General features: G+C 45.8%; 2 protein-coding genes across 3 annotated transcripts in view; one reads left to right on the plus strand and one right to left on the minus strand.

Moving 5' to 3' along the window:
• LOC118516982 overlaps window positions 1–14,141 on the plus strand; it is a 62,820-nt gene that overhangs the window by 25,250 nt on the left and 23,429 nt on the right. The gene's annotated exons all lie outside the window — the stretch shown is intronic.
• On the minus strand, window positions 11,220–13,447 carry LOC118516983. 2 transcript variants are annotated; one of them, XM_036062811.1, is made up of 4 exons: window positions 13,257–13,447; window positions 13,070–13,162; window positions 12,926–13,002; window positions 11,220–12,849 (listed from the first exon to the last, which is right to left on the minus strand). In XM_036062811.1, exons 1-4 carry the CDS (start codon window positions 13,294–13,296, stop codon window positions 12,781–12,783), a joined length of 279 nt encoding a protein of 92 aa, XP_035918704.1. In that variant the 5' UTR covers window positions 13,297–13,447; the 3' UTR covers window positions 11,220–12,780. The 2 variants fall into 2 exon arrangements, with proteins under 2 accessions (XP_035918704.1, XP_035918703.1); XM_036062810.1 differs by having other exon boundaries at window positions 13,221–13,447.

Raw genomic sequence — 14,141 nt, forward strand, 5'->3', positions numbered from 1 at the left:
TGCTGCTGCTGCTGCTGCTGCTGCTGCTGCTGCTGCTGCTGCTGCTGCTGCTGCTGCTGCTGCTGCTGCTGCTGCTGCTGCTGCTGCTGCTGCTGCTGCTGCTGCTGCTGCTGCTGCTGCTGCTCTGCTGCTGCTGCTGCTGCTGCTGCTGCTGCTGCTGCTGCTGCTGCTGCTGCTGCTGCTGCTGCTGCTGCTGCTGCTGCTGCTGCTGCTGCTGCTGCTGCTGCTGCTGCTGCTGCTGCTGCTGCTGCTGCTGCTGCTGCTGCTGCTGCTGCTGCTGCTGCTGCTGCTGCTGCTGCTGCTGCTGCTGCTGCTGCTGCTGCTGCTGCTGCTGCTGCTGCTGCTGCTGCTGCTGCTGCTGCTGCTGCTGCTGCTGCTGCTGCTGCTGCTGCTGCTGCTGCTGCTGCTGCTGCTGCTGCTGCTGCTGCTGCTGCTGCTGCTGCTGCTGCTGCTGCTGCTGCTGCTGCTGCTGCTGCTGCTGCTGCTGCTGCTGCTGCTGCTGCTGCTGCTGCTGCTGCTGCTGCTGCTGCTGCTGCTGCTGCTGCTGCTGCTGCTGCTGCTGCTGCTGCTGCTGCTGCTGCTGCTGCTGCTGCTGCTGCTGCTGCTGCTGCTGCTGCTGCTGCTGCTGCTGCTGCTGCTGCTGCTGCTGCTGCTGCTGCTGCTGCTGCTGCTGCTGCTGCTGCTGCTGCTGCTGCTGCTGCTGCTGCTGCTGCTGCTGCTGCTGCTGCTGCTGCTGCTGCTGCTGCTGCTGCTGCTGCTGCTGCTGCTGCTGCTGCTGCTGCTGCTGCTGCTGCTGCTGCTGCTGCTGCTGCTGCTGCTGCTGCTGCTGCTGCTGCTGCTGCTGCTGCTGCTGCTGCTGCTGCTGCTGCTGCTGCTGCTGCTGCTGCTGCTGCTGCGAAGTCTTCTTCGCTCGGTTGTGTTGTTGCCGGCTGCGTTTCGTTCTGGCACTGCTCTGGCCACCAGACTGTGCCGAGGAGTGTAGTGCCGTCAACGAACGCATTCCTTCCTGAAGCGCTTCCAGCGTGCACTTCAGACCAACCTTGCGCTCCCGGCTGAGTTGCAGCTCCTCAGTTAGCGTCTCTACTTGCTTGGCGAGGGTCTCCAGCATCTTGTGCTGAAACTTTAGCGCAGACGCTTCTCCGCCTTCAGGGATCACCACAGATGTGGATGTCTCCCCTTCTGCTTCCTGCGACACCACCACCGTCTGCTCCAGGGTGGAGGCATCGGAGAATTCGCCATCATCCTCCTCTTCCGAGATTTCAACTGCCTCCGCTGATCCGGCCGGCCATGATGTCGCCGGAGAAGGGGAAGCGGAGCGGACAACGACCGCACCTCGGAACGCTCCCCTTCTTTGCCAAAGGGAACGACCGTCCGTCGTTTAAATCCCTTTGACTAGTTAACTCGTCTGCCCGAAACAGCTAGTTTCGGTTTTCCCCGGAAAAATCGCGAAAAACCGTAAAGAACGGGTTTTTTCCGATCTGTGGGGGGGGGGGGGGAGGGGGTGATGGGTGGTAAGCAGGAAAGGTGTTGTTTTCCGTGGTCCTCTCCTCACGCCGCGTTGATGGAGGGGTCGGATGCGGGGATGCGGCTGGAAAATTTAGAAAACCCAAAAAAACGCTTTCCCGTACGTAACTCCCCCAAATGGCGTCCAATTGCTTCCGGTACAAAGACGTTTTTGTGCGCGTTGTTGCTGCGGAACATCCCGACACTCTTATTTCCCTCCTTCCCCGGCAAATTCGCGAAAAACCGTAAAAAACGTCTGGGGGTTGGTGGGTAGAGGTAGGGGGGTGAAAACGTGTTCGTTGGCTTCGTCTCTTCTAGCCGCGTCGTTTGATACCATCAAGTACCGTTTGATACTTGATGGGGTCCGGTGTATGGTTCGGCAACGGTGGGTGCCCGAAAAAACCGCTACTTTCCAGGGGGGGGGGGGGGGGGGTATTCTCCATTGAAATTGCACTCCCCTCCCCAAACGAACCCCTATCGGGAGTCGCACCGTTTTCCCGGTAGGCCCGGAAAACTCCTTGGTAACTCGCTTTTCCGGCTGTGGGGCCTCCTTTTTTAATGCCGTATGTTTATTCATAATAATTCACAAATTTGTATAGGTGTAACATATATGTAACAGAACAGAATACATTAACACGCATGAACAAATAATGAACAATAAATAAACAACTCCATTGCCGGCAGCCTTCCCGACGAAGGCGTAGCCACCGGCTGCAATAGCGTCCCTATCTAAAATTAGTAGATACGCGCCACGCCTATCTCATCGACGACACGACACTTAAAAATGACGGACACGAATATTACTGCACGGTTGGACGGAACGAACATCCGCACAAAACGTAAACGAAAAAGGGATGAAACTCACACACATCGCGTACGCGTGCGCTCTCTCTCCTTCTACTGGCCGGGTACGAACATCCGCACAAAGCGGAGAACGCAAAATGTCGAACGTACCCTAACCGAGCGCACGCGCTCACTCTCTCGCTCTGCTGTGCGAGTGCGAACGACCGCACAAAGCGGAGACGGCAAAATGCCGCTCTCGTCCGGTCGTTTCTCACACGCTCTCTGACTGGCCGATCGTTTCGGCCTAGACCGCTCCCACTCAGCGCGTTGACGTGTTTGTGGTTGCGATGGCGGCTTCGACGTCGGTCGACATGGAATCGCGATGGCGATCTACTCTCTCGTTGCGACGTTGGCGTTCGCATTCACGCTTGTTGGCCCGACGTCGGGCTAGCTCCTCCTCTGTCGGTGGTACACGCTTTCCCAAACAAGTAAAAATGCGGTTTTCGGGTATGTTTTCGGCCTTTCTTTCGTGCACGAAACGGTGCCCGAAAATGTTTACGAGATACAGAGACTTTTCGGACGAATGTTCGATTTTCGGCGTTTAAAACCGGTTTTTCGGTGCGGCAGACGTGGTCGGACCACGAAAGAAAAAAACTGAAAAAAAACAGCTCTTCCCCCTCTTCTGCCCTCGACAAAATTGTATATTTTGCTGCTCTCACGCTTGCTCTCGCTCTCGCTTTTGCCATGTACACCATTGTTCACATTTTTAATTCGCTCGCTCTCATGCAGGTGTACGCGTCATTCTGTTTAACGCGCCTTTTCTTGTTCGTACTTATTCTGGTGAAGTTGTCATCCTCAGTGTTTTTTTTTCCGGTGCGTGTTTTTCTATGGAAAGTTAGGAAGAAAGTTTTGGATTAGATGTTGATTATATACAATTAAAGTGTTACCTGTTCTGAATCCTCCGCGTTACCCGTTGAGCTATTGCAGCCTTGGTATCGTGCTCCGTTACGAGAAAGGTTTTATGAAGTGTATTGTCAATTTGTTTGTTGCAGAGCAAAACTCTAGTGCACTGAACAACCGAAAAAGTACATCTCCGCAGTCTCCGAAATGTTCTTGAAGGTAACGTTGAATGTTATAATGCACATAATTTTATTTAATTACAATTTTTACCTGTGTGTTTCTAATTTTAGATTAGTGACGCACTGGGAAGGTGATTAATCCCGCGCCAAAATGAAACATTTTCAGCGTTTTGGAATTGCCACCCCTTGCTCCGCTTCATTATTCCCCTCCGCAAACGCCTACCAACTCTGGTGGTATGTTTACGCAAGCGCTACGGTGGAGCTCGAATGTACTAAAATTTAATTTAAAATAATATAAACTATATGTCATAATGTTTCAGAAACCAACCCATCTACTCAACAACCCTGTTCACGTAACAGTTTTTCGGTTCCGGCAGCACAATTCGGTATGTTTCATCAAAGTAAATATTTTACATTGTATTTAACCTTATATCTTTTATCATTTCCTGTAAACGATGACATAAATAACGATGGTAGCCTCTTTACTAATGGTAAGAAAATTTACTGACAAAATATATAATTTTATCCATCACAATGCTATTTTACATTAATTATTTGTAGCACCGAAAAAACATAAAATATGCACTGAATCGAATACGACTAATAATGAGTTGAAAATTCTAATTGAGCAATTCAGTGCAAAAGTACAAAAAAAAAAAAGATGACAATTTCGCTATCGTCAATGAACGTATTAACGTTTTAAGCAGTCGAGTAGATTTTATAGATTCAAAAATGGATGTAGTCATTAAAAATTCTTCACGCGTTACATCCCTTATGGATGAAGTTGTAGCGGCAACTCGTCGTCGGGAAGGCTTGTTTCCCAGGACTGATTTTGAAATCAGCCCAATCGATTCCGAAGAAGATTTTTTTAAATTTAATGAAGAACTTAACGATCCTGAATTTAATAGCAAAGTAGTTAGATGGATGCAAGTGCAAATCACGCGTGCAGATGTGGATAATCGTCTGCACGACGCGATTGATTTGCTGTTTTCAAAACCTTTTTTGCAACATTAAATTGGAGTGGTATCAGCAAAACTGCAGGTGTTAAAAAATTAGGTTTAGTTAATTTTCAAAACTTTTTAGATTTATTTATTAAAATAGGTAGCAATAACAATTTAAAATCCAATCCAAATTACATTTCTTTCTTTTTAAAAAATAAGTTGAGGAATGCTACGGACCGTGTTAATATACAAAGCACTAAACGCACATCGTGCCACACAGTGAAACGTTCGTAGTATTCCTCAAATTTATTTTCTTTTAAATTTGTTTTATCATCAAATATTTTCTTTTCCACTCTTAACACTTATCATTTTTATTATAGTAGTTAGAAACATATTATTTAATTGTATATATTTCACTTAGAGTTTTTGGTTAGGGTTAGGGTTATCAAAAAGGTTTTGCTAACAGCAAGCACTGCATCTATGTAAAAATATTATCAATATCGGATCACTATTTTTAGAAGTCTTCTTTTGAAGTGATACTTAAAATATTTTGAGCATGATCACTATATCCATTTGCTCTTGTAGAATTGGTTCACGCGTTGTAGTCGGTGAAGTGAAGTTAAAGTTCCTATAAGTTGTAAAATTGTAGTGTAATTTAAAATAATGTATAGAAAATGAGAAATAACAAATATCACACGGTTCAAGACATTGTTTTATTCTAAGGTGTGTTGAACCGGTACAAATATAATTTCGTCTTTACAAGAGGTTGCTAATGCCACTAACTTGCATCTTACATTATCCAAGTTCGTGTTTTCGCAGGTTTCAGACAATGTATTGACGTATCCTTCAAATACAAAAATTTCCTTCGAATCAAAAGGATAGTCGAACACCAAAAATTTAACATTAATCTTTTGTCCGCTAATTAGAACGTTGGCGTTATCTGTTGAGGATTCTTTCTCTACTGATTGAAATTTAACAATAGAATCATTCTTCGTCAAAAACCACCCATTTCTGAAATTGTTCTGAAGTATGAAATTTGATCGCACAGTTAGTGTTATCAAATTTCCACGTTCCTTAATTGTAGGATTATTTGTTTCACACACAATACGTGGCATATCAAATTGCTACATCTCTGATAGACGGTTGATGGCCTGTTCTAAGTTTTTTCATCCGCTTCGGAGCAAGCGCTTCAAAACTTGAAGATGATTTTCAAAGGGATAAGTGGAAATCGTTGCAAGCGGACCAAATCGAATTACTTCTTCATACACATGGTGAAGATTATGCACGTTACTGCTGATATATCGTGCACCATAAATTCTATCAAAGTCCTTTACAAATGTATCAAGTAAATTCCTGGCTAAATCCCACTTCGCTCTGTACACACTTGACGAAAGAATTGTAACAGCACAAAACAAAATAATGAAATTTTGAAACATCTCATCGCTCAAATGTTGCTTTAATACAACAATGCCAGCGTAACTCAAAAAGTAATGAAATTCAACGCCTTTCCAAAAGTGCAGATATTTGATTTGACGCAACTTTCGATGCATTTCTGAGGGAAGTTGTATCTTTGCTAAAGCCGTTGAGATTTTGTCTGATTGTGGTTGAGACCATCCTTTTGTCCCAAGCTTGCCGTCTCGCCAGCCTAAAAGAAGGCGCTTCATTATGCCAAGATGGAACAAATGTAGAAGATCTGACACAATAACGTCCTCGATCATATCAAATTTCATCAAATCCAGCAGTGGTGTTGGTGTTTTGTGGTGTTTGGGATATGCATTATTTCGGGAACCCTGATCTGTTCGTTTGGGAGCATTCATGGTTGGGAATACTACAGTATGGCCAGCACTGTTGTATTCACCAACAACAGTGCATTTCGAACATCCTTCGTATCCTGTGTGTCCAGCTACGCCTAAAATGTAATGTAAATATATTTTTAGTGCAGTTCATTTTTAAATTCTACAATATGGTTTGTATTATAAGTAGAGTTGTGTAATATTTAATACAGTTTTTTCAGTTTTTTAATTACCTTTTATAAACGATCTTGCCGGAGTGTCAGCAACGATGGCACGCAGCTTAACATTTACTTGCTGCCCTTGTATCGCTATACCATGAGTGATGAGGATATTCAACTCATTTACCATTGGCCGAAGAAACTGCTCAATGCTATCTGGCTTTTTCAGCCCGCAAAATATGGCTGCAGTCATAATTGGTGCTAGTGGTATTTCTTCTATTTTAAATAAAATCGGCCAAAACTGCATACTGCTACTGTTATGCAGAGGCGATCGATAGTGTAAGCGACAATTCTTTCGTAGTATTCTTTATGGTACTGTAACACAAATAAAATGAAAATAGAATATCTGTTGTCTCATCGACTATCAAGTTATCCTATTGACTCATCTGAAGTAATTCAAAATGCAGTGTTTGATTCCTCGATACCAGAATTGACCACCGCCGACCTCTGATATCTCGGAGGAAGCATTCTTTTTCGTTCCAAGCAATGTTTTAGCGGTGGCAGGTACTTTAATATTTGCCTTTTTAAAAAGTTGTAAAATCAAATTAATTGATTGGTGCGTAGCGTTAGTAGAAAGCGCCCAAAACTTTATGCCATCTACGATGGACATATTTTCCAAGATGTTATTTGCTGTTGTATTGCTTTCCTCGCGGTCACTATCATCACTACAGTCATCTCCCGGGTTGAGATAGTCTGTCTCCAAATAATCGTTGTGCTGTTCTTCAGCAAGGAAAACTTCTTCTTCAGCTGAGGTTTAAAAGTGACATCAATTTGATAAACGTTTTTTGTCTAATACACAATACTTATCATTTCGATTCGAACTTGACACCTTTTGAACACTGATTGTTTCCAATTTTGCATATTTTTTTGCGCGACGATACAAATTTCCGGATTTCATTCCATGTTTGATATTCGATATGATAACCTTATAGGTACACTCTTTTTGATTAAATAGTATCACTTTTTATAAAATATTTCGCAAACCAGAACAACCTTTTTATCGCATCAACACAGAACATTCATTGGCAAACCGAACGCATGAAAAACTAAAATAAAGTAATCTTCCAGACATAAAAGAGAGAGAGCAGGTAATTAAAACCCTTGTAAAAAGCGCGCGCTCGCGTCCCCCACACTAGAAATACATATAATCGTAAATAATCACGCATACATACATGAATCTAGAACAAAATCGCGAGAGGGGGAAAGAGTGCGTACTCGTACCACCGTCGCTATGCATACGGTTGTAAGCGTACACGCATACATCCATACGCCAACAGAGAAATCTTAAGAGTGTGTTAGTTATCCGCCGAAAATTTCTGGTTGGGTATATTACATGCTTATCGGCGGGAGGGAAGGTTAGCTCCACTACAGCCGTGCGCTGCAATGCGATGTGGTCCTCCACACCGGATGCAGCTAACAGTACTGCTACAGCTGGCCGCCCGATGGCCAGGAGCTCCGCATCGGAGGCAACAGTTGCTGCGATCGGGCCAGATGCAGTCCGCTACCACCGGGGTACCCCTCTCCAGGCACCGGAAGCAACGGCGCTTTGCCGCCTCCAGCCTGGGGGCCTCTTCCAGCCGGCACGATGCGTAATCTATCAACAGACGGTCTCTGGTTAGCAGGGCTTCCGCCTCCACTCGCGGTAACCGTACTCTGGCCCGTTTTGTCGCGTCGGTCCTCTCCCATATCCGTAGAGTCGGTCCTCTCCGCTGGCTCCTTGGAGAGTGCCGCCCTCAGCGCCTCCCGGATTGTTTCCTCCTCCGTGAGGTTGTCCACGTTTTTCAGGACACCTCCGCCATCTCGGTCAGGACCCTGGCGGATCCCAGCTCGCCCAGCGGGTACTGGATGCGGCTATACAACGCCGCGGAGTCCATGTCGCGCGCCAGCTCCATCCGAAGGTTCCCCTTTGGTGTCCGCTTCCCTATGCGGATGCACTGCTGGACATCCTGAAGGGCCGGGCTCGTCCGGATGGGTCGGTACATCTCCGCGAAGGAGACTCCCGGTGCTGGGACGACCAAGATGGCGTCTGGTCGTCGTCGTCTAGCCAGCCGGTTCACCTGTGCGGGGCGTTGATATTGCGCTGCGGTGCGGATGGAGGCTGGGCCTTTTGCCGCTCTCCAGCAACCTGCCTTCCACATACCAGGGCATCTCGGTAGGACTGTTGCTGCTACCGCCTGGTTTCCGGTGCCGGAAAGTCGTTCGGATGCAGGGGCTGGGACCGTTGCCAATGCCCGTTCCTCGCCCTTGGCTGCCCCTCTTTCTCCGCTATCTCCATCCGCAGATGCTCCTGCAGCTCCAGCAGACGATGCTGGGCAGGACCCTGCGACTGGCGTGCCTCGGCTCTCTCCCTTTGTTTGGAGCGCCTGAGTGTCCTGTTGCTGGGCCCGGACTTGGTGATGGCTTGGCTTCCCAAGCGCACGCCAGTCGATGAATCTTCCAGCTGTACTACAGTTCGCACACCCGTTCGATAGATATCAAGCTCCGCTCGGAGCCTTGCGTTCTCCGCCTCGCTCTTTTTAAACATTGAGGTTATAACCTCCAGTTTCTTCAGCACCAGCTCGTACAGACGCGTCTGTTGGTCTGACGCTTCTGCAGGCGGAGAATGGGGAGTTCCGCTGGTTTCTTCCGTCGACGGCAATGCGGCTGGTGCCAGCATCTTGGGAGATACGGATCTCCTTGGCGACGGCGTCGGAGCGGGGGCGGTTCTCATCCGTGCTGCCGTGCCCGGCTCTCCCAGTGTCTCCGACGTTTTCCTTGGGGTTGGCTTGGGTGCCCCCGGCGATCTCCGTAATGATGACAGTGTTCCTCGCGACAACTCCAGGTGCGTCATTAAAACCACGTCCACTGACCCATCACTCGCCTCCTCCGACATGGCTACGCTGACCGGTTCGTCGCCTTGCCCAGCGTTGTGTTCGCTAGACGTTTGCGCCTGACCGGTCTGCAGCCCTCATGCGTCTCTATGGCACTTTATATGCACAGTGCGGAGCTTTCGGTTCGTGTCTACTGAGAAACTTCCGCTAGTGCCCCATAGATGGCGCTGATGGCATTAGGGGGGGGGGGGATTCTCCCTGGACAACAACCGGGATGACCGATGTTGTGCCCACTGTCCAGTTGTCAGATGAAGAGCATGTACACACTTCACACGCACTCACCGACATTGACAAGCCCCAACGTGCTAAGTTTACGTGCCCTTAGCACGTGGTAACCGCTTGCCGGTCTAACGCTCTTTTCCACACTTTTATGCACTGAATATGTTCCCGCTTTGGGGGTAATGTTTATAACGCTGTTTTACACTCCTGTCCGTAACAATTTTCACCACGCTGCGGGCTCCCCTTCAACCGCACCGGAAAGGAGCGCTTCGCTCGCACGCACTCACGACACCACACACGCACCCTTCGCGGCCACACGCACCGGGGCTCGACACAATGTTTGTGTGCCGTTTTTCACAATTTCTCCACTATTTTTTCATCAAAATTCACAACGTTGGCGTAAATTAATTGTTCGCGAACGTTTAGACCACACTTGGCACGAATTTTAGGTAAATTATCTCGAAAACACTGTAAAAATCAAGGAGCTCACGGAAAGGCGTCCTCTCGCTTCCTTTGACAGTTCGCCTCTGCTGTGGCGCCCCCTGGTGGTGCAAAACTGCTTGGTTTTGCTGCTTGGTGGGTGGTGGGCACCCGCCCGGACAATTCCCTCCAAGAAACGGAACCGCTATCTCCCCTCCTTCCCCGCGAAAACACGGGAAAACCGTCGCCGGGGGGGGGGGGCTTTCGCTGGGGGGCTTTCGCTGTGGGGGGCTGGTGGTAAGTGATGGGGGGTGGGGGCTGGGGGGCCACTTCCGGATTCCCCTTCTCGAGACACGTCGATCGGTGGACCGGCCACCCGGTCACCCGGGACGCCAAGAATCGGCCAAAGGACCCGCCGGGAACTCCAGGAAACCAGGGCGAACATGACCTGTCCGAATACCGGGTGCTCCGCAAGCGGGTTGTTCCGTCCGGATCTCAACTTCCAGAACCGCTTGATTTTTGAACTCAACGGCCGTTAACGGATTTTCGCGTCAGGGGGTCCGGACAATCGAGGTCCGGACACAAAAAACTGACACTCTAGCTCGATTTTCCACACACAAAATTTTTCATACGGAGTTTCGCTCAGACACGTCTGCTCGGTTCGGCTGTCCGATCGCCACTACAAGGATTTTTTTTTCTTGGCACTACAACCTGGAGAGGTCTCGGCCTGCCATTTCTGGCTTTCTGTGACTTAATTTTACCCGTAGTTATGTAGTCAGCCCTACGTACGGGGAGGCGGTCTAGATGGGATTTGAACCTCGGCCCTGCCTTGTGAAGACCGGCGCCTCTGTCGCCTCGACCACCGGACCGCCCCAAAGGATACTTCGCTTCGCCACTACAAGGATAACTGGCTTTTTTTCAGAATGGGTTTTTTTTATTCATTTCAATTAAAATCCTCCCTTTCCCCTTCATTTATGCCCGCGAGGGCGTACCCTGAATGGGGTTGTAAGGCTTACTTGTCTGTTCCTATGCCGTGCGTTAGGCACCTTCCGTTTTATTATTTATAACAGTATCTGCTCATTTCCCTTTCTTTGGAACACTTTTTTTTGTTTCGCATATGAGCGCTGTTGTGATATCCGAAGCACTTCTAGCGGGAGGCAACTTCCGCCTCGACCGCTGCGGCTTCTTCCGAAGCACTCAGGCCACGGTCCGCGGCTTCTTCTGCACGATCGTTAGCACGGTTGCGCCTTCCAGATGGTCCGGACCGTGGCCACACCGGCTACGGAAGCTGTTTAAAATGTACTATTGAAGGAGGGTATGTGGGCCATAAGGTTACATTTGTCGGTTTAAATGCTCCAAAAGGAACAGACCAAGCATTCAGAAATGACGCTTATCCCGGACACCGCAAAGTGTACACCCCTCTTTTGGACATTCTATTTTTCGACATTATTGAAGAAATATGTGTAGCAGATCGGATGCATCTTATTGACTTAAGAGCAACAAAGCGGTTGCTTCTGGGATGGCGAGACGGTACATTGGGCATAAAACGATGGACGGAAAAACAATGCGAACAGATTTCGGAGGCTATTCAAAAAGTACTAAAACCTCTTGAAGTACATAGGAAACAACGCCATCTCAAATACCTCAATCATTGGAAAGCATCTGAGTGCGCATTTTTTTTTTGCATTACGCGTCATTTGTCATCATTAAAGATCATCTGCCTGTTGAGGTGTACAAACACTTCATGCTACTGTTTTTTGCCATTACACTGTTTTCTTCAACAGTTCATAAAAGTTAATGGCACGTTGCAGGTCAGTTAATCAACAAATTTGTTGAAAACTTCTCTAGCGTGTATGGCAGACAGTACATGACAAGCAATTTTCATAATTTGCAACATATTTATGATGAAATGCTCAGGTTTGGGTCACTATCACTAATTTCGACAAATCCTTTTGAAAACCATCGTCAATTTATGAAACGTCTTCTCCGTAGTGGATGGAAGAGCTTGGAACAAGCCATTAACAGACTCGCAAAGTTGGATGAATTTAAGATGCCTAAAAGTAAAGATGCTTGTTATCCATTAAAAAGTGAAAAAAAGAAAACAATCAGTGTAACTGTAAGACAAGATTTTGTTTTGCAAAATGACCAAAGAAATTGTTGGTTTTTAACAAAAGACAATAGTATCGTTAAATTTCACTCAGCAAATCATGTTTTAGAAACAGGTATCAACAAAATATGTATCATAGGTATCACATTTATTTACCCATATATGCAACGAAACTGAATAAGATCTAAATTAGTGTATAGCAAATTATTTAAGAAAGAAACAATAACTCGATATTAATAATAATTTTTCACAGAGATATCATTTATGTCGGTGGTCGTCTACATGAGAAGTACTTCATTTCAGATTAATGAATTAATTTCTTTTTTTATGAAGAGAAGTGTGTTTGGTAGGAGAAAGGTTAGCTCGAGACGGAGCGCGCTTAAGACGAATTTGGGAGCAACGTATTTGAGAGTTGCTTAAACTCTCGCATTACTTCCTATTTCTTTTAACAGAAGAAGTATGCCTTCACACTTCCTGAACTCTATCTTCGTTGATCCCGGCTTACTTTTTCCAGTCCAACTGATTGTGGCAAAAAAAGGTCGAGTAAAAAGGAAATCAAGCGCTTTATGTAATCGACTGTCTACATCTGCGACTGTTATTTGCCTCTGCAAATACCTAACTACATTTTCTTTAAACGATGGGTCAGTGCTGATCGATTGCTCAAAAGTATCTAATTCTTCTTTTGTATTAAGCTTGGCTAGCTCAAATTCGTTCCTAGAAAGTAGACCTTGTCTTGGACAACTTACAGCGACTAACTCCTCTACGGCTTCTCGATGCCGGGCTGAATTTCTAATGAGTATATCAAATTTATTGTCTATAAGATCCTTTAAATACTTATTTTCTTTCCCTAACCGATCCACTTTGGCTCTAAGCTCCGCAATCTCTGCTTCTGAAGACAATTTTGCTCTTTTGTTAGCTATAATAAAAATAAGAATATTTCAAAATTCGCACATCGTATCACACAGACAAAATACTTAAAAAGTAAGACATACTTTGTGCATTGCGCAAAATTCATCTGGTTTGATTGCCTCATCCGCGCATTTCTCGGTGTTGGCATGACAAGAAGAATCTGCAAATTAAAAATAATGCTATATAATTAAAAAGAACCGAATCGTTTTGACCGCTTTGAAACTTACTACATGGTTGCATGTCGACTGCAAGGTTATTATTTTTGTTTGTGGAATTGAGCTGTGGTTCCCCTTTTATTTTGATTATTTGGAGGTTTGGAACTGCAAAGGAAAATGTAATTTATAATATTTGAACATAAAAAAACTTAACCTTTCTTACTATTTGGAAACTGGATGGTTGGAATCTGGATTTTACCAACTTCTCCGTAGGTGTCCTCCTTATTTGTCGTTTCCATTTCGAATCCTTTGCAAAGTTTAATGTTATGAAATAAAATGTTATGAATTTCAACTGTTGTTTCGGCACAATGATTGAAGCAATCTGAATTGGTTTTCACTATAACACTTTATTTGCTTGCGTGACGCGTAACTGATAGCTTAGGTTAGCAACTGAACTTTCCGATGGTTACAACAACTCTTGTGTACGATGATTTGAAGATAACTCTTGTGTACGATGATTTGAAGATAACTCCTGTGTACGAAGGTTTTAAGAAAACTCTCGTTAATTAGGGTTGCAACCCCTTTTTATATCCTTTTTGGAATAGCGAAATTTTTAAGCAGTGCAAAGGAGACCGCAATGCGAAGGAGAGTCAGCATGAGTAGTTACGCACCCTGACCGATGCGTACACAGCCCAATACTCGCGAATTTGTTACGATCGACCAGGGTAATCTTTTGTTCTTCCTTGCATCCGGTCTTCCTACATGCGTGAGGTCAGGGTAAGGATATTTGCAGATCGAATGTTATGAAGGAGTAAGTGGAACCGAGGAAAGCGAGAAGAACTCTATGGAAATTTCCATGCGGTTGGTTGGATTGAGGGTATAAAAGAGGAATGAGATGAGTCGCGCAAATTGCAGCAAGTTGTGCTGTGCGTGCACGTTTAAACATGTCCCAATGATACAGGACAATGCAAAATAAAAAAATTAATAGAGCTTAACTGAATATAATTGCTAATTTTTTTCTTAAGACATGATTCCCGATTACTTTTAAAACATCGAACAACGAACCGCTTATTTGTTAATGTAAAATAATTTGCATTATGTGTTCCTACAAACAAATTGTCAAAACGGTATGCATAGTTGGCAA

The sequence above is a fragment of the Anopheles stephensi genome, unplaced genomic scaffold, assembly GCF_013141755.1.
Source record: "Anopheles stephensi strain Indian unplaced genomic scaffold, UCI_ANSTEP_V1.0 ucontig424, whole genome shotgun sequence".
NCBI lineage: Eukaryota > Metazoa > Arthropoda > Insecta > Diptera > Culicidae > Anopheles > Anopheles stephensi.